The sequence below is a fragment of the Leptonotus elevatus genome, chromosome 4 (genome assembly GCF_054856555.1).
Source record: "Leptonotus elevatus isolate MCC_2025b chromosome 4, RoL_Lele_1.0, whole genome shotgun sequence".
In the NCBI taxonomy this organism is placed as follows: domain Eukaryota; kingdom Metazoa; phylum Chordata; class Actinopteri; order Syngnathiformes; family Syngnathidae; genus Leptonotus; species Leptonotus elevatus.
In genome coordinates, this window is record NC_141242.1 from 22,275,765 (window position 1) to 22,290,427 (window position 14,663).

The 14,663-nt window shown below is 39.4% G+C and overlaps 1 protein-coding gene across 5 annotated transcripts in view; it reads left to right on the plus strand.

Moving 5' to 3' along the window:
• The window catches only part of kiaa1549la (KIAA1549-like a), a 90,220-nt gene that overhangs the window by 18,477 nt on the left and 57,080 nt on the right, over positions 1–14,663 (plus strand). For 4 of the 5 annotated variants that reach the window (XM_086073836.1, XM_086073838.1, XM_086073837.1 and 1 more), the window contains exons 2-3: positions 9,447–10,037; positions 13,049–13,849. In XM_086073836.1, the coding sequence (XP_085929962.1) occupies positions 9,447–10,037; positions 13,049–13,849 (1,392 nt within the window). The remainder of the gene's footprint in view (positions 1–9,446; positions 10,038–13,048; positions 13,850–14,663) is intronic. The other variant, XM_086073839.1, reaches the window with a different exon arrangement.

Genomic DNA, 14,663 nt, shown 5'->3' on the forward strand with positions numbered 1-14,663 from the left:
CATTCCAGAATTAGCATTTTGTCAGAATTAGACTGCAGAGCTTTACTCAAAATCTGACATATTGGTGGGAAATATGATTTCATAGATGAGGAGCTCTTAATCCATCCACCCATAGCTTTGCAAGTAGTGATAGACTGATATGTTTTTTTCAAGGCCGATACAGATGCCGATTATTAGTAGTCAAGGAGACCGATAACCAACATTTCAAGCCGATATTCGTTTTTAGTACAAACATACAAAGAATTGACAGCTTTGTTTAAAAATTCTAACAAAAATTGCAGGGAGTCATCAGCATGTGTTATGCTAAATTAAAAACTCAGTCAATTTCTACTGGAGATAAAGGTTTCCCAAATTGCAACATAATTTATTAATTTAAAAAATATATATTTTTAATTTTTAAAAATCTTATACATTTATTTAATTTATTAGATAGAATTATAGATAGAAGAATTTATCTTCAAAATTTTAATTAAATTTTAAAAAATCTTTTAGATTTTTAAAAATAAAAAGCGTAGGGAGTTCCCGGTATCGGCATCATTTTCTTTTATAAAGTGGGAATTTAAATAAATCCATAAATGCAAAGTTCCCTGTATCTCACTGAGCGACAAATGCATGCGAATTTTGGGTTTCGTCAGGGTACATACAAGGTTTCAAAATATCTTCGCAGACAGTCAAAATTGTCTGAATATGTTCAAAATGGTTTTGTGAAAAGTAAAAACTATCTGTGAACATTTTACAAATCCTGATGAAAACCCTAAATTTCGCTACATTCGCAAGCATTCACCGCTCAGTGAGATACAAGCTACATCGGCCTTCATTTGCTGTGACGTATTCTTCGTGAGTAACGTCACACTTTGGCGGCGGAAGTTTATCCTAACAAGCACTGGAAGACGTGTCAACACCATGAATTTATATATGAATGGATTAACACTGACGCTTAGTGAAGCCACCGGCGGCCATCTTATGTTGCCACCCGCTAAAGCTGCCTAACTTGAATACATTGATTTCTCTGCGGCGTTGTTTTCTGTCTCAATGGCGAAAATGCCACAGTGTATGGTATACGGTTGTACTAATTAGATCGGGAGAAGCGCTACATGCACATTTCAGTCAATGCCTTGCTCAAGGGCATTTTGACAGTAGTTAGGAAGCAGACTAGTGCCTCTTGCCATCACTTCATAGCCATCTATTTTCCCTCTTTTATCACTTTGACCTCTGGGTTATTCGGTGATGTTTTGCAAAGGAACAACACTTCATCTTCTTCTGCCCAAATCTCAGAAAGCTGGCAGGAGCACTTGCGCAGCATCAACATGAAAGACAGCTTGGCTTTTAAGAAGAATGCTCCAGCCGAATTAGACAACTGGAAAACAACGGCAATTAGTTGGGAAACAGGCAGGGAGATCTCGGCCCAACGGAATGCTGCCAATTAGACCGCATACGTCTTCCTAAGGCATTCATCAATTCACTCGCTGGAGAAGCTCCAATTGTAGGGAATTGCCAGCTAAACGGAAAAAGGTCACCGCTTCTAACGCATTTTGTTCCTGCAGTTTACTTGTCATGGAGATAGAAGCAATTCACTGGGAAACGAGAGGTGAAAGCCAGAAGGCGCTGCTTTCTATCATAATTATTGCTGCCAGATCTCCTTCAAAAATAGCTCCGTCTTTAGCAACTCTTTTTTTTTTTTAAATGAACAGAACATGTATACATAAAAAACGATATCTATCAAACAAAGTTCCATCCCTCTTACCAATACAGATTTTAATTGCTTCTTTTTTTGGTATGTTTGTATCAAAATGTTATCCGACCTTCAGACAAGCCACTAGGGCTGAATGATTTTGGAAAACAGTTCAATCATATTTTTCTCCCCTGAATATTGTGATTGCAATTAAATATGCAATTAATTTTCCAGGCTCCTCTTCGGAAATGATAAAGTAATCCATCTGAGTTTTTATTACAGCAATTTACCCATGAGTATTTTTATTGAGTTTTTCTGTCATGTATTCATTTTATTCATCCTGATTGTTTACCTGGTTCATTCAATTATATGCAATAGTCCACTATAATGAAAGTACATTTTTGTTTATGCTGCATGTTTTGTTCACAAATTCTTTATCTTGAAGGTTATTGCAGGGTTGTTAGCTGGACGCGAATGCACTTTTCGTTTTATAGCCACTGAGGGCACTAAGAAATATTCAGTGATACTATTGAGACCATGCTGAGACATGATGTTAGTTTTAACTACTGTAGAAGTCTTACGTACCGGAAGGAAACAAAAACAAAATAATTTATATCCTACTGGTCACCCTCTAGGGTGAAAATTAAAATCTACAAAGATCTGCTATCCCAAGTTTTTCTCAATGTAGAGACGTACAAAAAGGGACCTGATCTAAATCCAATGGGAAATCTGGGGGTTTGGGGGCCTGGGGCTGGGTTGGGGTGTATGGGGGGCAGAGGGGTCGTGGGGGGAGCGGGGGCTGTGGACCGGTGGGGTGCCTGGCGGGCCTGCAGTGCCCCGTCCTGCTGCGTTGGGTTGGGGGCGCGGGCCGTGTTGGGGTGGGGGGCGCTCCTGCTCCCGGGTTTGCTCAACGGCCGGTGGCCTTGGCGGGGCCCGGGGGTCGTCCCTTGGCGCTGCCGTGACCTGGGGGGCCTTGAGGTGTTGCGCTTGCTCTGTCCTGGCAGGGGTCGGCGGCTCCCCTCTTTGCTGGAGATTTTCATGCATGCCAGATCCACCACACCAGCATCTATCGAAACTCAGACACAATCTGCTTCTTCCACAGGTCATTTAATCGGCGGAGGCTGGTGTCTGTGGATCTCACTCTGCTTCGTCTGTCCTTCCTTCCTTTCCTCAGTCTCTCCTTTGGTCTCTTGAGGTCTCCCTGATTTGTCGGAATTTAGATGTTTCTGGGGTTGGTGAAGGACTCTGGTTGGTGGCCCGGTGGGTGGTGTCTGGTCGGTGCTGGATTTCACTTTCCTTTCTTTTCTTTGGTCCTTCCTCGGGTCTCCTGACGGCCTCACGACTCTGGCTGGATTCTGAAGTGTTTGGTTTAGGTGAACGGTATGGGATTTTTAAAATAGATTTTAGGTGAACTAATGAATACACAATCACACGCACGCACACACGCACATGCACATACACGTACACATTCTCACCCACATACAAAATACAAATATATATAAAAAATATATATATATAAAAAAAGAGAGAGCAATGATGATGACAAATTACCGAATGAACAATACTGAGCTCTCCAGAAAAAGAAAAAAAATGTGATGGATTGGGAGGGAACATACAAGCATCAGTGGTAGACCACGGGGAAAACTATTATAGCATAAAACTGATATTTACAGCTTGAACATGGTGAAAGGCATTGTGGGAATATTCAAATAGTCTTAAAATTAAGTCAATTTTGAGAAAAATTAAGTTATCAAGCTAAGTTATGCCAACTTGAATTTTAAGTGTACAGTACACAGGGTTGGGAGGGTTACTTTTAAAATGTAATCCGTTACAGTTACAAGTTACCTGCTAAAAAAGTAGTGAGTAACGTAATCCAAGTACCATAATATTAAAGTAATGTAACTGGATTACTTTTGGATTACTCCAATATTGAGTATGCTCATGAAGACAAAATAAAAATAAATATCATCAACAATAATCCGATTACATGTTTTTTCCTGTAACTGTAACAGAATACAGTTACATATTTTTTTTGATCTGATTACGTAACGGCGGTACAGGTATTCCGTTACTCCCCAAGCCTGACAGTACATGACATGCTAAATTAAGCGGATGTAATTACTAATTAATATTATCATTATTTGATCTCAATTCATAAATTAGCAATTTAGAACGTTTATCTAATTCAAATAATTCCGTTTTTTAAACGTGCATTTATGTTTTACAGCAAATCAAGTGGATTGGAAGGGATTCAATTGATCAAATTCATAATCCTTAATCATGCAAAGTGCTGTATTAACACGTAGACTCCAGTGTGATTGTGGAATGACCTGTCAGAAATGGAAAATTTGGTTTCGTGTTGGTCTGTAATGCTGAAGGGATGGCTGCAAAAAACTGATCCTTAATTATGAACCTCATCTGCATTTTAGTAATTCCATTACATTATCACATAAGGAAAACAAAACAGAGTACAAAAATACAATCACATGACTGTAATCCTGTGAATCGTTGTTTAGATACTAAACAGTACAAAACACAATGCGGCCTTTCTCCATATTATTTAGAGACTAAGAATTGTTTTTGAGGAGCCGATGAGAACACTGAATAACAAAGTGAATCAATTGACTTTTATAGCTCTCATTTTCTCCTGCAACATCAGTAAAAAAACAAAAATCAATTTCATATAAGCATGAGAGAATAAATACACCGTCTGCTGAATACACAGAGAGAATACGCACTAGGGGTTACAGCAAACAAAATTCAAACTAAAACATTCAATTCCCACATTGTGTAGTGGAGCGTTGTGTCCCACATCAGTTAACATTGCCTGTAGATTTTCAGCAGCTTATACTGGACTATCTTGTCTTCACTGCAAACAGGAAAATGCCATAAGGTTGTATAAGTTGAAGAAAGTAGAACAGGAAAGTCTACTAATGTAGAGTTGTTTTCACTTTTCTTAATAGTTCAGCCTTGGTGGAGGCTTGTGAGCGTAAACAGTAAGGTTCACCGATTCCGGTCCTCGAGGTCCGGAGTCCTGCAGGTTTTAGATGTTTCCACCCACTCGCACACTTGATTCCTTAGATCTTTAGTATCAGGTGTGCTGGTAGGCGGAAACATCTAAATACCTGCAGGTTCCAGACCTCGAGGACCTCCTAGAGAATTTAAGTTGGCCTTTAGATACTATCCATCCGAGCCATCCACCTTTTGTTGTATTATTAGTGCTATTTCAGTGCTGTTGTCGTCAGTGCATTGATGACTGTAGCGATGTATTTGCATGTGACTGTAGAATCATTTTGTCTAATCATAATTTGGTGTGACTAGAGTGTAGCGTGTGAATACGTATATTTTTTGTCCGTCTTATTTTGTTTGTGAGTGGCCGAGAATTCTGTGCCAGGGTAGTCATCTTCCTCAGTGAACGTCTGCTGGCGCCTCTGTGTTTATATCTGTGTGTTGGGAGCACATGTGCCAAATTAAGCGTGTGCCTGTGTGTGTGTCTGCATTGTGCTTAGGCTGCGAGACAGGCTGACCAACTGAGTGCCCCTAAGCAAGTCACATGACTGTGTAAGCTTGTCTGTTTGTGTGTTTATCTTAATTACAGCATGGCTGCAATTGGATCTCCTTACCAACAGTATTCTTTGTGTTTGAATCGTTTATCCCTCTTTTTTAACATTTACGAGACGGTACTCCCTAGCACCAACATTAGGTACATTGCACAATCTATTAAAATTTCCCCAAAAATAACTGTATCCAAAACATGTGAGTTATTATTTTTCATTATTGTTGTTTCACTCACAATGATGTAAGCTGCTGTAGGAATCTTTGAATGTGGGTCTGCGATTCGATTCAGAATCGATTTTCGATTATGCACGGTTTTTGATTCAAAAGGATTTGATTGACAATGATTTTTAATTCAATCTATAGATGTGCAAGGAATTGTAATGATCTAGTCCAGTCTGACACCCTAATGCTAATTAGTGCGCTACTCGCACCACTTTTATCACTCAAAAGAACGACTCTACGCCCAAAAAAACCCAAAACTTTTATTGGAATAACGTGATTGTGACTTTTTCCTTCTACTCTCTAATGTGGCTACAACTTAATAGTGTATTAGGCCGCGTGGAACCACACTGCCCCTCAGTGGCCAAATCGGGTACAACATGAACAGCGCTCCAAATAAAGGCACACACAGACAAAGGCAAGACAGTATAAAATAATGAATAATTAAATGATTTTGGGACATTTAAAATCAATTCTGAATCGTACTAAATGAGAATCCCGATTCTTATGAGAATAGATTTTTTTGGCACACCCCTAGAAAATATTACCAACATAACTTGATATAAAGCATAATCATCTTTTCAAAAGGTTTATTGTTAGGTATCATGGTTTGGTTTAAGTTTGTATAATGTGCTTTCTACTGATTGATGATTCCTTTCTCCTAAAATGTCTTATTAACTATTTTGTGATTTACTTGAAACAGGAGAACTGACTCAAATACAATAATTGCAGCAATGGTCCTGTTAATAACACATTAACAGAGATTATTTGAATCTCAGTTTCTTGGTTTCCCAGTGGCTACAATTCTGGTGTCAAAGAGACTGCATGCATTGAGAGTATTTCACATTAGCCTCAGTTCTGCCTTACAAAGAGATTTCACAGATACAGAGACATATCTAATTATGCAAAGATATATGTGGAGTTCTTTGGTCTTTAATGGGCCCTGCATTGCAGTCCAAGGAAATTAATGCTGCTGGACACTCAATTAGAATACAGAATGTTTGTGAGAAGATGCTACATTTGAAGAAAGGAATAAATAAATAAATAAATAAAGAAAGATGCATGGATGGAACACCTTTGACTAGTTATACACGTGAGAGAAAAAAAAAACATTGGTTGGACATTGGTTGCACACATTAAAATCATGTTTCACCAACATGACTGATTTTATTTTGTGCAATAGTGATGTTGGTAAAACATGATTGCACTGCACAATGGCCATACTTAAAAAAAAAAAAAAAAAGTACAGTAAATGTACCGTACAGCATAGAGTTTGAGTTATTGCCTTTTGTGGTAGTAATGCAAGTCCTCAGGTATGAAAGGAAGATCCATTGCTTGAAAATATCATTACATTACAAATTTAATATGGGAGATACAATATTTGAGTATATAAGGTCAAACTTCGAACAGAAGGTCATACTGCTTGTTGGTCTGATTGATATCAGACTTAATGTGAACTATAAAATCCCTTATTTTCAATTTTAAGCATATATATATATATATATATATATATATTAGGGGTGTGAATTGCCTAGTAGCTGGCGATTCGATCTGTATCACGATTCATAGGTCACGATTCGATTCGATACCGATAAATCCCCAATACAAATCAATGAATCTATAAGTCAATTATTGTGATTCTTTTATTATTATTATTTTTTTTACTCAAATTTAGAAAATACTAATCAATAAACTTGTACACTGTAAGATTTGTATGAAAATGCACTTCAGGCTTATAACTGTGGTCCACCGTATTTAGCAAACAAACAAATCAAATTTTAAGGCTTAATGTTCCATTAATATAACATTCTTCCATGCTTAAAGTGTGAACCCTAACTCTAATTAAGAGATTTTGAATATTTCCATCAAAAATTGATCTTTAAAAATCTATTCGGCTGCATATTGAATCAATACGAGAATTGTGCTCTGTAAATATCGCGATATATTGCCGAATCGATTTCTTAACACCCCTATTATATATATATATATATATATATATATATATATATATATATAAAATCATGCATGATGGACAGGACACAGATTATGCAGCTACAGTAGTCTGTTTACTCTTCTTGATGGACAAATTATTCATTAAAAAACAAAGAAGAAAAAAATGTGAATAGGAGTCAATTGTCACATTATAACATTTTTACATTGGTAGGTGGTGTAAATGCATGGGTTTACACGACAAGTATATAAAAACACGGCAAGTATATAAAAACATAATGCGAATGCATGCACATTGAACCAGATTACATTATGACACAATCCCTTAGCGATATTTTATCCCCCGTATGTAGTGTCCAATAAACAAAGCAGGTCAGGCTTGACACTTAACTTGGATTTACAACTCATCCATCTGTGAAATCATCCATCCTGTCCATATTTGTTCTCAGTGGAGGTTCTCCTTTCCTAGCGTTTTGTCACAGGTTGATTCTGGGGCCGCATATGTTACTCTCAGCCAGAGCAGTTGGTGAACTGTTGGGGGAGAAAACACTGCTAACATTCCTGCATATGGTGTATATATACAGATTTCCCATTCATCATTATTTCATCCCATCATTCATTCATTGTTTTGTCGTTGGCTGACTTGCTGTCACGATCTGTGTTTTTGTTGATTGTCATGTTTTCCTTGTGTTCTACGTGTCTCTCGTTAGGTTATTGTATTCACCTGTGCTTGTAAACACCTTGTGTCTTCCAATCTGCTCCCTCAGCCACTTATTTCTTGTCCAGGTGTTTCGCGCTGTTTCGTCAGTTGGGCTGCATTTGAACGTCAGTAACGGCATGATGCAAGGCACAAATCAATTATAAACAAAGACACTTCGGTACATTGTTTGCATGGGAAGAACTATCGAAAACGTGAGACAATATTGCCAAAAATCGAAATAAGGTTAAAGCTCACTTTGGAATAAAACAAGCAATGCTGGAATCTGACAAAATGGCAAGCAGACCAAATGAGACATGAGGTCAAATATGAGGTAATCAGCGATAACAAGGTGCAGGTGAGGGGAGACACACTCGCAAACAGGAGCACACAAGACAGTGGGGAGGGGAAGCCAATCATTGTTATGTTGTTTCATATGGTTGGATTATGTCGGACAAACTTCAAACAGCACTACAAAGATTCTGACAAAAGAAAATATTTACATACATTAAATCTGGGATTGTATAGCAACAAAAGTAGATCATAGAAGAAAGCTTTTTTTTCCTCCCCTTTTCTACTGCAGCACTATCTGCTGCATCTGTTGGCAGACTGCACAAGCTACTCTGAATACAAATCTTCTACTTTGGTCGACCCCTCTCACACACCTCAGTTTATCAAGTCCAATCACAATCTTGTGCATTGTACTGATAATGCCAATGAAAAAATAAAAACATTTTGAGAATATTGTTACTGTAAATCTGTATTGTCTCACATCAAAGGATGGGCTTGCTTCGTCGGTAGGTTGAAAGCGACACCATTTTTTTTTTTTTTTTTGAAACACTACCGCAGTCTGAGTGCTTCTGTATCTTCGAGGAAAAGGAATTCAGCAAGAACATCACAATATATCAGATTAGTAGGCTATCTACTGTAGGCAATTAAGTGTGTGTGTGTGTGTGTGTGTTATTGCATCAGCATAATACATTCACTCAGGAACATCTAAATTAATTCCCTATGCTTTATCCTCCAAAAGCTAAGCGACCTAGTTTCGATATTATTATGACAATTTTTTCCAGAGTTGCACTTTTGAAGCTTCACAGCAATTTGACATGAATGTGTGTATTAGGCAGTGGAGAGAAAATAGGTTATCCACATGTATTGCCTAATTGTGTTTGTGTGTGCTTTTGAGATTCCCGAAGAAAATCACACTAAAAAGTTATTTTCAAAGTTATGACTCAAAGAAAACTTCAATCGCAATCATTTACTCACACTTTAGTGGTCATATTTCTGTCATCAATGTTTTTTTGTTTTACAGTAAAAACTAATAGTCCCTCATTTGCGTGTTTCTTGCAGATGAGGCTGACCATCATGACTTAAGACTTAAGTCTGTCTTGCTATTGGATCCCACTGTGCCCAGCTTAACCACCTGGGGGACTCAAGAAAAAGATGTAACGGAAGGGACTGACCCACGCCAAAAGTCCAAAAGATCAGGGTGGAGTAGAGTGTCTGCTGAAGGAGACGGCGAGGTCCTCTCAGAAAGTGCAATCATGAGAAGAAATGGCGCTGAAGATAGACTGGCAGACACAAAGGGGGAAGACCTGCCAAGCAGAGACTCAGCTGCCTGGCTTAAGCAGGTGCTTGGAGAGGACCAAGGAGGGCATGCAGTCCTCACAATGGTGGCGGACACACCAGACTCACCAGCCGTGGGAAAGCCTTTAGGATTGTTGTCTAAGGCTGCTTGGACCAAAATCTCCTCGCCGTCGTCATCTAAAGTCTCCTCCTCTTCTAGCTCTGCAACAAAAGCGTCCTCTTTAATTTCCCCGTCCACATCTTTATCCTCCACTCCAGCCATTAACCGTGACATTCAGACAGTGAAGCCAGACGCTGTCTCTCTTACTGATGTCAGCAACAGCTCCTCAGACAGTAACAGCAGCAACAGTCTTGGTAAGTCTTAAAATTCATTCAACTAGAGTAGCACTCATGTCACTGCCAGGGTTGGGAGGGTTATTTTTAAAAATGTAATCCATTACAGTGACAAGTTACCTGCTAAAACATTTAGTTAGTAACGTAATCCAAGTACCATTATATTATAGTAATGTAACTGGATTTCTTTTGGATTACTCCAATATTGAGTATGCTCATGAAGACAAAATACAAGTAAATATCACCACAATATATATTCTATACAATGTGCTGCTATTTGCGGGTGAGAGGGACCCGGGCAGCCTACAAATAGCAAAAATCCTAATGTAATTAAAAAGCATGTAGGCTATTGATTGATTGATTGATTGATTGGTTGATTGATTGAAGCCCACATGCTCTTTTCGAACTGTCACTGAAAACAACCACACCTCACAGTTAGATAGAGATGGATGGATAGATGGATAGATAGATAGTGTTAACTTTGTTAACATTTTTACTGTTTTACTTTATATTTTAACCATTTTGTATTTAGTTATAGCTGTGTAGATGTAGGTATAATTATGTTAACTCAGTATGGCTCAATGAATAGAATTGTATTCTTATCTGTGTTACTTTCATGAGAAGGGCAACGGGTTTGTTCCATTTGATATCTTTAGGGAGTTTTTTTGTCTGGGGCCGGTCTCTGCCGGTCGGAAGGGAGTCAGGCTTATTATTATTGTTTTTCTCTAATCTGATTTATACCCATGGGAACAGATTCTCTTGTATTCACTGAGTTGTAACCAAGTGTGCTGTGGGCTGATGGGCGGAGACTTCTATTCTCCCACTTTTTAATAAATGATGATGTGACGGGGAGCCGGACACACAATTATGAACAAACCGCTTGAGAGTTCAATTGTTGTCATCAAAAGCTTTTGATACCTTTGCAAAGGGACTTCTTCACCAGGATCTCACCATTCAGTTAATTGAACACGTAAAGAGTACAATACTTAATATTGTCTACTTTAACAATAGTCAGTCAGTCATCGTCATGAGTCACAAGTTTAGCCGTGTATATGTTGTGCATGATGTTTAAATAGTGAATTGGTGGGAGGAAGATTTGTTTGGAACTCACATTATGGTTGTAGGCTAGCGGGCTAGCTAGCAAGAAGCTACAGCGCGTAGCATGCCGCTGGACTCTTAGCTCAAACTTTCGCTCCGAGTAAGTTCCAGTGAATACAGGTTGCCATTTCCTCCTCCCATCCGTGAAGCTTTTTTTCAAACTGTCCGCGTGTGGAGGGCACGACTAGTCAGTTGTTCGGTCCCACCTCCCCGACATGTAGCAACGGTCCCGCTCGAGCGGGCGTGCACGCGCTCTCTCTCTCGCTCTGTCCTTCTCTCTCCCTCTCGCTCCGTCTCTCTCTCGCCCTCTTTCTTTTTCTTCACGTATAAATCGCTCCGGAGTATAGGTCGCAGGAATGAACTGCAACCTGTCAGAAAACCTGGCATAATGAAAAACAGACTAAAAGATTAAAAAAGTTAAATAAAAGGTAACTAAAGGATCAATCAACTATATCATAATGACATCATCAGCAAGCAATGCATCGTCACTCCAGAAAATTAACAATGTTTGAGTGTCACTATGAGTCAACAATATGGTCAAAATGTCAACCACAGACTAGATTTACATGCAGTCAATAATGGGGTTAAAATCTGCTTACTGAAACATTCAGGATAACCCATTTACATGCGTGAGTTATTCCCGTGACCTGGTCCTTGTGACCAATTACAATATCCCGATCAAAACTACGAAAACAAGATCACGCAAATAGATGTCATTTCCGCTTTTAACTTTCTATGGCAAATAAAAAAAACATTATATTCATGTACCTCACCACACTAATGACATAGTCTGTTTCCTCCTCGCTCCAAAAGTGTGGTCATGTTTTTTGTAGCTTTTGTTGCGTTTTGCCATAGAGACTGAAAATAACGTGAAAATGTTGCGGAGAAATCAACTGTATTCAAGTTTTGCTTGTTGAGCAAGTGGGACAGCGCCGCCCATACAAGTAGCTCCTGTACTCAAAGATAAAGATTTCTCTCAAACTGTAGAACAGTTCACTTGAGGTATTCATTTATATGACAAAATAATTTGAGTTAGAAAAGGATCTTATTCCAGTTGTTATGCATTTACATAGCCTTTCAAAACCTGAATATTGCCCATTTTCGAGTTTTGAAAGGGTTACTGACTGCATTTAAACAGATACATAATCAGGGGTGCAAGGCGGTCTCCAATTGCTGATGTCACATGTGTGGCCGATTACAATACATCATCCGCAAGGGGAGATCTTGCAGTTTACCTGTATATAAACCCACTTTGCGAGCGCCACTTCCAACTTACAACGCTGCACAATTGCACAAACGTTTCCTTTTGCCCAATTCTGCCAGCGCAAAGTCTAGGAAAATGCCAAAAACAACTCCACCCATGCGCACAGTTAGACTGCGCTTTGCGCTAGAATTGCGCTGGGCATGATAATAGTGCTGCCCATAATGACTGATGTCCCGTGTTTACTTTTCCTCCCATTTGGCATGCATCTCGTGCTCAGAGATAAAATGCTTCTCAGTCCCTTACATTACAATTCATCTGGGGTTCTCGCTTTGAAATTGGATTTCATTGTGTCAAATATTTGCCCACATTCATGTTGATAAGCACACCATTTTCTCTTTTTGCTCAAATATGCAATTTTAGTTATCTTTTGATTAGAGCATCCTACATATATTTTCAGCTATATTTGATTCAGGTGGGGTTAGATGGCATTGCTTCCTACCATTAAGGTGAATTATGCAAATCTAGTTGCATTTCCTGCATCGTTATCACAATAAAGCCTCAGGACTGATATCTCATGATACTTACATGCTCACCAGCTGAAGCAATTCTGTGCACATGCATTCTTTGGTTCTCTGGTGAGCATTGTGCATTTAGAAGTGCTCACTTGATCCTTGTTAACGACGTATCGCAACAACGGAGACATAATCTTCCTTTGATGTGTTTGACGCAGATCTTGTCCAATCTACAGAAGCATCAGTGAGCAGCCTGCCAGCCTGGGATCTCCCCACAGTTCCTGAGTCTCTCTTGTCCACAGTTGGTGACCATGACATCACACTTCCGGCAAACGTCACCAGCCCTTTCTCCACGCATCAGTGGAACACCACTGTGCCCGTGCGCACTCGAACCTCCTCTCAGAACACAACGAGTCGAAAAAATACCACAAGCACCCTGTCAACCACCACCACCACCTCAAGCACCGTTCTGAGAGCAAACACACCACTGGTGTCTACTGTGGCTTCCCTCACCACAAGCCTGGATAACGTGACTGATGATGGCGTTCAGGTGGAAACCCTGACAGCAACGACGTCCTCGGTGACCATTTCTACTGTGAGCACCCTTGCTGTTACAACACCAGCGGTGACCACTGGGGTCACTGTAACTGTTTCCTCAAATATCACGGACACTGTAACTCTTGAGCCATCATCAAGTCTCAAACTAACCACAGAAGCTACGACTCAACCTGCAACGACCACCACGACCACAACACTGACAACCACTACGACACCCCCTCCATCCACCACCATAATTACAACTACCACCCCTGCAACTACAACTCCAGACACCACCACCACCACCACCCCTTCTACTACTACTACTACTACTATCACAGCAACAACTGTACCAACAACAGTATTTGTTCCAGCCCAAACTGTACCGCTTACACCTGCAACTACAGACCGGCCAAGCAGCACCATTACAGAAGAAAGCCCTTTACCATGCAACATCACTGAAAAGTACTGGGTCAAAACGGGTAAGGAACCTTTATTTTTTTTAAAGCAGAAGCTTAATATGCATTTAGATTTTTAATTTTAGATGTGGATTACTCTACTCATCAAATGGTAAAACCATATTATATGTTGCTACATTTTGGATATTTTTTCAAAAGTCATATTACACTACAGTTTTTCTCCATATGTTTGGCACATTTCTTGAAACTGAAATGACATTTTCAAAATACCATGGTCAAATCCCAAAACCACCTTACAATTGCATTTCTCATTGCTTTCATCAAATTACCAATGTCTTAGGAAATGTCTCAATTGCCTCAGTGGATCTGTGCAAATGGTTGTGTACATTTAGCCAAATGAATATATCTTGCTGATGGAACTGGATGAGTTGTTTTTCAGTCTAATGGCTGTTTTCTCCAAAACATGTCAGTGTGTACTGTGTAAGTCATAATATGCAAAATCATCTGTTCAATTGTCAAAATTAATCCAGCATATCACAGGGGGATGTTGTGGAGGATGGTTGAGACATTTGTGCCATTTTTCCTTCTTCGCTGCATTGCGAGGGAAAATATCTGCCGCGACGTGGATGAAAATCTTTGGCCAAACAGAGAGCAGCGTATGGATGGCCAAGAGGGGAAGGTGACGATCGTGACTGCAAAGTAAATTGTGTAGAGTAAATTTGACTCTTAAGTAGGACTAAATAGACTCAGTTTTAGAGTAGGCTAATATTTACACTTGGAAGAGTAAAATAAAGAATTGTACTTCATTCGGGTTGGGAGACAGCCGCACTACCACTTGAGCTATGCCCCGCCTACTGTTTGATTATCTCCAAGAGGA